The following is a 12,099-nucleotide window of genomic DNA, read 5'->3' as shown; positions in this document are numbered from 1 at the left end:
TTGTTTTCAGTACTTCAGTTTTATGTATCAGGCATAACTTGGATGCTGTGTTGTGCTTTTCTGTCATAACCAGTTTTCTACACTGGAGGGAGTCATATCTACAGTTTGAAATTAATTTATCAGCTGATGCTTCTCTGCTCACTTTATCGGCAGCACCCACTGGTCAGTCCCTTATCTCAGGTGTAAAGTGAGCACAATAAAAACAGATATAAACAAATGATAGAAATAAAAACTTCATGATTTTGTCTACCTCTGATCTATAACATACTGCACTTCTGGCTTTGTGGTGTTGCCTGGTTAGTTTTTGATTGCTCAACACAGAGGTGTACATTAAGTAGTATGTTTAGAGTGACCAAAAAGAGAATCAGCACCATCATTTTCAGGGTGTTGGGTTGAGTGATATTTTTTCATTCTACCTACACTACTGAAAGGAATAATGAGCAATAGCCTGCATCAGGGGGAACGCAAAAATAAATGCGATTTTCTGACAAATGTATGAACGCTGCGTGTTTTTCCCTCCTCACATTTCTAAAGTGTACCCCATTTCTATTTCTTTTCACACATGACTCCCCGTGTGTGCGTCCATTGAGAAACGCCCCCAGCCATGTAACTTCTTCAATGGACGTCACGCCGTGCTGACGTCACTGCGGAGCCACGCTGCACTGCCAGACCAAACAACTTTTCCAGAGGATCTTCACATCACAACGCGTCCAGGAGCCGTTCGGCAAAGTGCTGAGACCCATCAAAGTAGCCGAAAACACCAGCGAAACGTGACGAGGAAGTAGCGGAACGACGTAATTTCGCTTCTGAGTATATTTAATTAAGTTTTTGTTTTACAACTGTCGTTTTTTATTGGAAGTTAAGATGAGGAATCTGCGGTTGTTGTTCCTCGTCGGGCTGACGACTGTGTTAATCAGTGAAAAAGTAAGTGGCTTTTAATTGCGGTTTTATTTAAAATATCGATCCACTAACGTTATATGAAACTTGAATTTTATTTGCCTCGATAACGTTTACTTTGTGTCTTTTATCCAGAAAAGGGCACTAATTGGCCGTTGAGATACGTTTAGAAAAGGCAACCCTCCGTAATGTTTAAGTTTGCTCAGTTGCCAGTTCTCTGTCTGTGTTTCTCATAAAATCAATGGGAAAGTGTTTTAATTTCCATACATACAATATTACACCGTCCTAGCTTGTTCAGTATGTTTATTCTTTTTAACACAACATCCCTAATTGGTCCACCTGGACGTTTTTAAGTAAAATCTGTGCTAAAAAGGACCAACATGAAAATAAGCATAGTGTTTTAAGCATAAGCTAATCTTATCTTCTAGAAAGCAACAGTATTTACATAAGAGATATGTTAAATGGCGGGGATTTACTGATATAGGCTGTGTATTCAAGCCAAGTTCAGGCGTCCAGTTGGTGTCAAGTTCACACAGGGCCAAAGTCTGTTCAGCCTCTAGCTCACAGCTTTGACATTTACACACCCAAACCTCCTGACCTGAATCTCTCACCCACACAGGGCTTGGGTTTCAAAATGTCATTATTTGCAAAATGAAATTCTGTATCAGGAAATAAGGAATATTTAACTGGGACAAAAATGTTTAAGAATAAGAATGACAAGATCCTTCTGTCTGACCTGACAAGTCTGTCTTGTCCCAAACTAGAAAAGGCTCCTCCTCTCCTCTCCATGTGTGTGTGTGTGTGTGTGTGTGTGTCTGTTGTAAAGCTGGAAAACACCTGGAAATGACAGGCTAAAGCAGAGACCTGTACATTGTCACATGTGCCAAAATGTCCCTCTTGTATGATTAATTGACTGTAAAAGTCCCAAATGAGTGCCAGAGAACTTTGCCACCTCTCCAGAAATGCATGATATTTATGATTTATGGGCTGTATATTGTGAAAGGGAGCGAGCTGAAACCTGAGACTGCCCTGCTGGATATGTGTAGCAGGAACTGGCAAGGCAGTAAACATTGGCTAAATACTGAAAGAGTTGTGGCGACAGAGGGAATGAATACAGTTTAATGTTCCCACCTAAGGCCCCATGAGTTTTAATCTGAGAACATTTATTATAAACGGACGAGATTACTGAAAAACAACTTTTTAACAGCTAAAACTGTGCTTTTATCATATCGTAATGTATGTCATACATACACATGCTTTGATTCCCCTTTACTTCATGCCACTAATACAGACTCCAGTCCTAAATTGCTGGGCGTGATGGGTTACAGTGTATATTCAAACTGTCTCTTTCTCTGAGTGTGGCTGTAGAATTGCTGGTTTGTCAGTCGGTGACGTTGCTCACATCTGAAAGATGAATGTTGAAACAGGCTTTCTGCCCGTGACGGCATGTGAGCCGGTAGTGGTGTCATTTGGATTGATGACTCACAGTGAGTCCCACTGGGCTAGTCCAGACAAGCAGGGAACTGCATGGGAGACGCAGTTTTCCACCTAACCAGAATAGTTTGGAGGAAGAGTGTGACACCTGCTCTCATTGATGATTATTTTCACAGCCCTTCTGAGGCAGATTCAAAACACACATGTGACAGGAAGACATTGGAATTGGAATGAAAAGAAATTATTAAATGATAATCCATGAATGTAAAACTAGTTGGTTGACATCCCTAGCTGAAGTTTCATGTGCTCTCAGCTTATCAGTATTAGTCACGACATATTAGTCACAACACTGTTCTGTATATGAAGGGTCTGGCAGCATCTGATTGGCTGTTGCACTGTTTCTATGATATTTTGAGACTTTGCTGGTTTTATGTATGACTTTAAATGTCTGTCCTCGAGGGATTTTCACACCTTTGTCGAACATGTGCAACTAGACCTGAATAAGTTGTAAAACCTGAGGTTTTTCACAGCGGGAAATACCAGTGAGGTTTTCACCACATATTGGTGGTGAGGGGAGTCTCTCTTTTACTGCTCCACCACAGTGCTTTCAACATTTTAAGCCTTTTAACTGATGAAAAGCTTATCTTTTGCCAAATAATGTTGACTAGGACTTTTTAGTTTGTGGTCAGCAGATTCATGTGACTGATGCGTATCTTAATTAAGGACATCATAATATCCTCTTTGTGCAAGATAAAAGTAGACATAATGTGTCACTTTCTGGCTGTTAGTGTCACACTTAAGAAGAACTCTTGTCCAAACTCTGTCCAGACAAACAGAGTTGTAATAAAAATTTTAAACCTCTATTTACCCTGAAATGGCTCCTGTTTCTTTTATTATATAATTTTGCCTTTTGTGAATCCTTTGGAGACTATAACTACTGTTAAACAACTAACCAGATACATTTGACGTTGAGAGGTCAGACATTTTATGACTCTTGGTCAAACATACACCCCCTCGAACGTGGCGTTGTGTGCTGCTGCTGCTATCTAGATGGTGATGACAGGTCTGCTGTTACACAACCCCACTCTCGGCCCCACTGCTCTCTCATTATCAGCTCATTGGGGAAAACATTTTACTTTAATAACTGTTAATCCAGAGGACACAAAAAATATAGATTTGTTGATTACAATATTTAAGGTACTCCCCCCAACACACTCATACATCTTCCCTGTTGCATGTCTGTAGTCTTTTATCACTGTGATCTGGCTGTTTCCAGAGAACTGTCTTCACTCTGACAAAGCACCAGGACACCAGATGGTTATATACAGCCTGTGTATATATGTCTCTGTGTGTGACCTATGCACATATGTATGTTTTCCAGATGTGTGTAACCCCTGAGTGACTGAGTCATGTCTTTCAGTAAAGCCTAATGCACAACTTCTTCCCGGCAAGGGGGATGGACAGAGAAAGTGATAGCTGATTTTATTTTGCCTTCACGTTACATTGTCTGTACATGTGTTTTGAGTCGATTAATCAGTTAGTCAATCAACAAAAAACGATTCACCAATAATTCTGATAATCAATTCATCTTTGAAGTTATTGATGCCAAACTTTCTCTGGTTCCAGATTCTAAGATTCTCAGATTTGCTTTTCTCTGTTTTATTTCACTGTGAACTGAATGTGTGTGATTTCTGGACTGTTGGTTGGATTTCTAATTTATTGTTTTTGTTGTTTCATTATTTATCTATTTATTTTATATGTGTATATATATATATAGTTTTAAGGGCTGAGAGCCAGGACACATGCCACATTGTCATATTTATTGATATCAGAATATATCCTTGTTAATGGAGATAATGATTTCAACCATATAGCCTAGCCCTAACTTGCTGTGTATGTGAGGGATTTTGTTTACAACTACATGTACGTGGTGTTCAGCAGCACCTGAGGTCACAGCAGGACTAGTTGGTGTGGCCTTAAAAGGGAATCCTGCTCATTTTCAGTATTTACGTTGTGTGTCTCCGTTACTAGGACAGTCCAGTCAGTATAGACATGAGCATTGAGCTGCTGTCTTTCAAAGCCATCAAAGAGACCAGACAACCAAGACCAGTGATGTCCAACCTGGAGCCTGCAGTCTGAATGTAACTATAAGGCACCTCTGAGCTTGAAACTCTGTTTAAGTAAAAAAAAAAGGGTATCAGCAAAACATACAAGGAAAGTGTCATGAACATCACATTTGTATGTCTGCAGCAGTTCCAGGTGTGTGTGTGTGTGTGTGTGTGTGTGTGTGTGTGTGTGTGTGTGTGTGTGTGTGTGTGTGTGTGTGTGTGTGTGTGTGTGTGTGTGTGTGTGTGTGTGTGTGTGTGTGTGTGTGTGTGTGTGTGTGTGTGTGTGTGTGTGTGTGTTTTGCCAAGCACAGCATCTGCTTTTGTAATCCCTGGTTGAAGACAGGAAGAATGTGAGAGCCCCTTCTGCTATTTTAGTGACTCTTTTGACTCACTTTTATGAGCCTCAGCCGTCTTTTGAAAATGGATGGTAATGAATTTCTGTTTGGCCTGTTTCACCACAATGTGAACACAACATCTGGTTTATCTCATAATGGGTTTTCTATTGTTACATCTCAGTTAGCTCGAATAAGGATCAGATATTTCAGAAGTCGGAGCTGAAAAATTTGTCTTGTACCTTGATCTACAGTAGTTTACTGATACCAAAAATAGGTATATATTATTATAGAATAAATACACAAATTTGAGATCTGTATGCCTTTTGATTGACTTTTGCCCACTGATGACCAAAGGTATACTGCCTAATGAAAGGCCAGTGTTTGCATGAAGAGCTTTACGAATCGATCCATGTTTTTACTTCCCTTAAGTGTGTATATTTATTGCATAGAGCGGTGCATCTGCTGTGTCACCAGCACCTGTTTTACGAGAAACATACAGTACTGTCCCTGTCTCACTCCTTCCCTTCCTTCCTTTCTCCAGACTCCCTCCTTTCTCCCTCTCTAGGCACCTGTGTTAGTGGAAGCATAGTATACATACCAGACATACTTACATACTTCAGGTCTCAATGGGCCATATTTGTGTGTGTGTGTGTGTGTGTGTGTGTGTGTGTGTGTGTGTGTGTGTGTGTGTGTGTGTGTGTGTGTGTGTGTGTGTGTGTGTGTGTGTGTGTGTGTGTGTGTGTGTGTGTGTGTGTGTCTGTCTCGTTGTCTTACTGCCAACATCTGCAGAGCCTTTTTTGAATTTAGGACTCATTATCAGGTTGCTGTTTTTGATTCATGTGTGTTTCCAGTCCGCCTGATCCGTTTGTTAACATTACCGTGAAGATACTGTAGCTTGTTTTATTCTGCTACACACAAAGACAGTCATATTTCAACATGCTGATGAATAAGTACCTCATGTCTTTGGCTGAAGCCTATTTTTTTTTGTCGGACTGGATGACAAGACAAGTGGGTTTTGGTTTTCATCACACTCCTTTTGCGTAGTGTTTGGGTTAGTGAGAGGTTTTCCTGAGCGACAATCTTATATATGAAACAGTCTTTTTTTCAATGTGCGTGTCCTCTTGTCTTTGAAGCTGCTCGATCTCTCCCCCCTCCTCATAAACACACTTAGATCTCTGCTGTCTGGCTCTGTGAAGCATCACAAATTACTGCCACGACACGTGAAATGAACAAGAAACCGGCCTCCATCTACTGTACAGTATGGATGCAGTTCACACTATGGTTAAACTTGCAGACACCAGGGAGCACTCTGGCATATTTGGCCAGCGTAGGTCATTGGTTGTGGGAGGTATTGTCTTACTCCTGAACTGTAGAGACGTTCACATGTTTCCAATTAGTGGAAGGAATTCTGCGAGTGTGAATAAAGGAGATCTATGTGTGTCTGAGTCTCCTCTCCCTCTCCTTTCTCTCCTGCTTGAATAATAATATCTGACATTTTATTCTCTCTTCCAGCTCTTCGTCTCCTCGCAGTCATCCTTTTCCACGCCAGATGACCTGTACCTAGAGGACTGGATGTCAGGTGACCTCCCTATAGATGATGAAGATGGTGAAGACGATGGCTCGGGCTCTGGATCTGGAGACTATGGTAAAAAGACCATTTACTTTGTTTTGTAATTCTTTTGCTTGGCTATTTTTATTATTGAAAAATCATTTGCAAATCAAGTTGCATCCTCATGTTCTTTTTTTTGTTGAGTAACATTAACACATCGTAACGTCAACAGTCCAGAGAGCCCTGGGCTTGAGATCATCTTAGTCAGTTACTGTACATAAGTGCTGCATGTGCAAGTATAAAGTAGGATTCTAGACATCACAATGGCAGAATTGCTACTTCATAAATCTGATTTTTCACTCTCTAACCCCCCAATCATATGTTTTTAAATTAAAATGTCCTTACAGGCAGTTAGTTTTTACAAACTTTTCCTCGTCTCATGTCAGACAAATGAGCAATATATGCACGGTAGACACAAGTGCTTGCATATTCAGGCACAGGAGCACTCACTCGCCAGATGTTTGTCCTGAGGTGATTTGGAGTTAACCAGGTGAGACTTTATTGGAAGCGCACAGATGTCAGATTACTCTCTGCCTTTATTGTCAATGAGTCACCTTTTATGCCCACAGTGAATAATGTGTTGCAACATTTAGTTCATTCAGAACATTCAGTGTGATCACAATTTATACTAAAATGTGGTTGAGTATTTTCCATTACATTATAACACTCCCAGATTGCATTCCTCCTGCATGTAAAAGGAACTGGTTAATTAACACCCCTAGAGCATATTTTAACATTTAACATTTTCATGAGCTTAGAAAAACTGCCCTGTTTTTTAGCTTTGTGACAGTTCCTTTTTTCAGATAATCCAATGGAAGGAATTTTTAAATGTATTTGTCTTATGAAGTAGGAGAATGTTCTCAACCCATAAATTAACACTTCATTCTTCGGTTTATCTGGAAAAAAAAAAAAAGTTCAAAATCGGTAATTGTGCTAGGTTGAAAGGAAAATCAGAAATCAGTTAAAATTTGCGCTGATTGTTTCCTCTATCTCAGCCTCCAACGACTTCACAGATAAAGACGAGATACTCAGGAAGTTCCTCAACTTCTCTAGGACCACAGTCTCCAAAGAAATGGTTCAACCGCAGCCAACAGCAGACTCTCCTGACAACCCACCAACCACAGCAGCAGCCAGCCAGGATCCAACCAAAGAGAAGGACACCAAAACAACACCATCCACATTCCCTGACGGGGACAAAAAGGATGAGGTAGAATACTATTTTTCCTTTTATTCAAATTCTCATCTCAAAGTTAGACCATCGTTGTTACTTGGCTTCCAAAATAAACTAGTAGTAATATACAGTTAACTATTTAAAAGATTCAAACAAATGTTACAAATGGTGTACTTGTGTATATACTGTCAAGGAACATCTTTGGTAAATGATTTACAGATTTATATCCAATTGCACTGCTGATTTCCAACATCTTCTGTATGAAAGCCCTCGCAAGAATACATCCATAATATGCATTGTAACTTATTTTTACTTATTCTGTAACATGTAATGATAAAAGTTTTGGCTTTAAGAATTTCTTTCCGACACCCACTTTGTATACGGTGGTAACCAGAAGGTATTCGAAACCACATTATGGCTCACATTTTTTTCAGCCCTACTTTGTTATCGCCTCATGTGTTTAACTAATGCATATATTTCTCCAGGTGGCAGGTATTGACCTGACATCTGACCATATCATACCGAGTACCACTCTCAGCTCCACCATCATGCCTCTCGGTGAAACTCCTGCAACTAAATCAGGTATAGACATCAGTGTAACCAAAGATACCAACAAGGACAACAGCGTGGATAGGTTAGATGTCTCCACACCCAAAGACAGCGGAGATGAAGTCCAGATTGAAGAGGTTGAGAATGATGTTTCGGTCAAAGTTGTCCCAGGCAGCAGGATGTATGATATGGAGTCTCCCGAAGATGTGACCTCTGAGAACGTGTGGGAGAGGACGGAAGTGCTGGCAGGTAAGGACAGATTTCCTCCAGGCTTTACTGCATCTTTATTGTCCCCACATGTCTGGTAATTCACTGAGATGTTGACAGTTAATAGTATCTGAACACAGCATACATCTTTAAGATTGTTTTGATGTTCTGTTTAGAGCCAGACATTGTGAAATACGAGTGTAGGATACTGTCGAGAAAATATATTTAAAACTTTCCTAAATCTGCCCTCTCCAGCGGTGATAGCATGTGGAGTGGTAGGACTCCTCTGTGCCATTTTCCTCCTCCTCCTCCTCACCTACCGTATGAAGAAGAAGGACGAAGGAAGCTATGACCTGGGAGACATCAAACTTTCCTCAACAACCTATCACAAAGCGCCTACCAAGGAGTTCTATGCCTGAACTGACCAATAGGGACTTTAAATGGAAACGGTCTCCTCCCAATCAGGACTGAGATAGGATCTATAAACTGAAGATGATTCCTCTTGATGAAGCTTGAAGTCAAGCACCTTTGTTCTTCTGCAGTGCTCCTTCCATTGCTTATTTTTTTCTACCTTCCTCCATCTCTATATATAATGTTCAGTGTTTGTGAAGAAGAGGTCATAAAAGAACAAAAATACAACTATTAAAATACATTCTTATCATTCCATTGTAGGGAAGGAGTTAGACATTAATACACATCCTACATTTTTTAAGAGAGGAATCTTTTCTAGAGTTTCACAATGGATCACAACTGTTCTAGTCCAGGAAAGTAATCAACCTGAAGGTGTTAAAATCACTGTTCCTTTAGACCCACTTGGCTTCTCTAAACTGAACCACACTGGGCTGGACTTTGTTCTGCATCACAGACAAATCGATTGTCCCATTAAGCAGGGCCACAGTCTTAACTGTCCAGGCTCAGCTTAACAACATTGAGGAGGCTCACAGAAACATATGATTAACCTTAATGCATTTTGAATGCAGTTAAAAGAAACGGTACCACATATGGGATTAGTATTACAAATGGCCTTTAATAATTGAAACCATTTCCCTTTATTTGAGGTCAGATTTGCTCTGTTTGTTAACATGTTTCATTGTTACATTTCATTTCTGTACGCTTTCTTTGCTGAATTTAAGATTTGTTTTGTTGTAATGAGGAACGAATATGTTTTTTCATATGCTGTCCAGTATTCGTATGAGAGATTTTGTTATTCTGCAGGTACATATTTTTGTTGTTTTCTCAAAGATATTTGACACTGACCAAATATAAATGTGCTTTATTTGTCTTTTGGAAAATTTATTTTTAGTAGCTTTTTCAACGTGTTTTGATGTTTTAGAGATTATATTTCCGTAAGCCATTTTTTTAAAAGAGATTTCAGTCTTTTCTTTGTATTCGTACAGTGGTTGCCTTAAGTAGGCAGAAGTCTCTCTGTCCAACATTAGTGATATATTCAGGACTATTTTATTTGGTGAGTGCAGCAAGCATATGTGACAGGTTTGCTAAGGTTGAGCCAAGGCTAATGACTATAATTCAGAAACCGTAGAAGTGACCAACGCTTTGTGACGACAGCCAAAGCACATTCCTTTCTGATTGTCAACTGCATACAGCTACAAGAGCAGGTTTGAACTTAAAGGGACAGTGACAGCATTTAGTGTTTCTTACGATTTAAAGAGTCGGGCCTTATTCACACAGCAGGGTTGGAGAGTTCAAGATGCATTATATATAGTCTTTTTAACTTTCAAGTGTGATAAGCAATGTGACTGACTGGAATATCCCAAATCAGTAATGTATTCACTGCTTACGAATATCTTTTTAATTATATCTTAATTATATCAATCTTTACCTCCACCAGCCAACCAAAGGAGCTTGGCACCTTTTTAGAGACTTTTAGAGCTTAAGTAGGGATACAGGAGGCAGTTAACAGCAACAACAGGGTGGTATTCCATTTTTGATAGCACATTATTTTTACTTGTATACACCCTGTTAAATATGTATTTTAGTAAAGATATTGGGGATTTACCCTATGTATAGTCTACCTACTGCATATTATGTATCAAAGAACAATACTTTTCACATCAGCCTCATGGGGGAAATGTTGTCTTGTAGTAGCTCTATTGGTGGCCTTACAATCTTTACGAAAAGGTCTTTTTTTTTTAAACCAGCTTTGGTTATCAAGATGACTGGGATCAGTGGTCGATACTCAAACTATGAGTAGACCTACCCCCATCCACACATTCTCATTGAAGTTACATTGGTTTCAGATTGTTTTATTTCTGTTGCTCTGATTTTGTTGACTATAGAGTTTAATGTCACAGAACAAACGTTAAATTGGTATAGAATTGTACTGGCTATTTTTGTTTGTTTTTAGATTATCATGTGTCAAAGGTCACCGCCCCCATGTGAATTTATAGCAGCAAATTTTGTGTCTGTTGTGTTTGATTCCCTTCGTGAGTCAATGTAACGTCAGTGAGAGTTTGTGTGTTTGCATTTACCCTTTGTCCTTTAATCGAGGCTACTTAATAGTGTTTACATGATATGCTTTTCTCTGCTATAATAGGAAAGACTTTTAAAGCAATTCTAGATTATCTGAAAGCAAACTACCTATTCTTCCTTATGGCTGGAATAAACAGGACGACCTTATCACTAACACACTGCGACTTAACTGTTGATAACGTGAAATTTGTTTGGCACTTGAATACTCAGTGCCTCACAATACATTGTGCACAGTCATTTACAGTATTAGTGCCATGCTTTGACCTTTCAGCTGTACAGAACCACAACTGTAAGAGCTCTGGGCATGATTCCACTGTGCCGTGTGGTCTAGGAAACTCTGACGTAGACCATACCCATAGAGGGTTAAGACAACGGGTTAGCACTTGCTGACAATCCAACAGGTGATGACACACTAACTTTTCTCTTCTAGGATCTCTGTACGTTTATACAGTATGTTGACGATACTATAATTTATATGTACTAATTTATACTTGCTTAGACTATAATCCAGGTTAACATGTCAGTGATGAATTTGGATTGTACAGTATTTACTCATGATTGAAGCCTCTTTGTGCCTACTGCTCAGTTTGTTTTTAGATTTGTGTTTTTAGTGTATTTGACAAGCCTTGGTTCAATTCATTTTCAATTTCATTATCAATTTACCTAGCTTTTTAAAAAATACTTTGTTCATATGAATGCATTTAATAAATGATTTGAGTAGAATAATGCGTTTCTTTGTAAATATATTGCAGCTTTAATTTTTGTATTAATCGAAGTTGAATATGAATTGACTAAAGCCTTGATTTGAACAAATAAACACCTACACAATGGTAGGGACCAACCAAAAACCAATGTACAGAGAAAATGGTGACATAAACTCATGAGGTGGCCAACAGAGAACTGTGTTGCTGAAATGGTGTATCTAATGAGGTTCACTGCTGAGTAAAAGATGTGGCTTTTATGCAATTCTAAAACTGGCTGCTTGTCATTTTTTTGGCTTTGGGGATTGGTCTGAATATAAGAGCATACATTCCTTCTTCGCTCTCATACACACATAGACAGCACAACAAGACAGATGTATTCACTCAACAGTATGTGTGCTAATATTCAACCACCTCCCTGCCCCCCCCCCCCCCCCCCCCCCCCCCCATCCATATTTCACTGACACAAATCTATGTAGCCAGTGAGGAAATCATTTTATGTTTTCACACAGTATTTTGGAAACTCTTGTGTTGTCTTAAACTAGTGTTTTATTGTTGTGAAAAAAGGCAAAACCAAGACCAGATCCTTTAGCTAGTC

General features: G+C 39.3%; 1 protein-coding gene across 2 annotated transcripts; it reads left to right on the top strand.

Moving 5' to 3' along the window:
* The first annotated feature begins 714 nt into the window (after nt 1-714).
* Nucleotides 715-11,774, top strand: LOC139290628 (syndecan-2-like). Of its 2 annotated transcripts, none has more exons than XM_070912462.1 (5): nt 715-794; nt 6,287-6,419; nt 7,379-7,590; nt 8,040-8,352; nt 8,566-11,774. In XM_070912462.1, the coding sequence occupies exons 2-5, from the start codon at nt 6,347-6,349 to the stop codon at nt 8,727-8,729; spliced, it is 762 nt and encodes a 253-aa protein (XP_070768563.1). In that variant the 5' UTR covers nt 715-794; nt 6,287-6,346; the 3' UTR covers nt 8,730-11,774. The 2 variants fall into 2 exon arrangements, with proteins under 2 accessions (XP_070768563.1, XP_070768562.1); XM_070912461.1 differs by having other exon boundaries at nt 715-924.
* Nucleotides 11,775-12,099: the final 325 nt, after the last annotated feature.

Source organism: Enoplosus armatus, chromosome 9 (genome assembly GCF_043641665.1).
Source record: "Enoplosus armatus isolate fEnoArm2 chromosome 9, fEnoArm2.hap1, whole genome shotgun sequence".
Taxonomy (NCBI): Eukaryota; Metazoa; Chordata; class Actinopteri; order Centrarchiformes; family Enoplosidae; genus Enoplosus; species Enoplosus armatus.
This window is presented reverse-complemented; position numbering and strand designations above follow the sequence as displayed.

Coding starts and splice junctions, on each gene's coding strand:
- LOC139290628 (XM_070912461.1), top strand. CDS start 865: ATGAGGAATCTGCGGTTGTTGTTCCTCGTCGGGCTGACGACTGTGTTA. Junction 925..6,286: donor CTGTGTTAATCAGTGAAAAA/GTAAGTGGCTTT, acceptor TCTCTCTTCCAG/CTCTTCGTCTCCTCGCAGTC. Junction 8,353..8,565: donor GAGGACGGAAGTGCTGGCAG/GTAAGGACAGAT, acceptor TGCCCTCTCCAG/CGGTGATAGCATGTGGAGTG.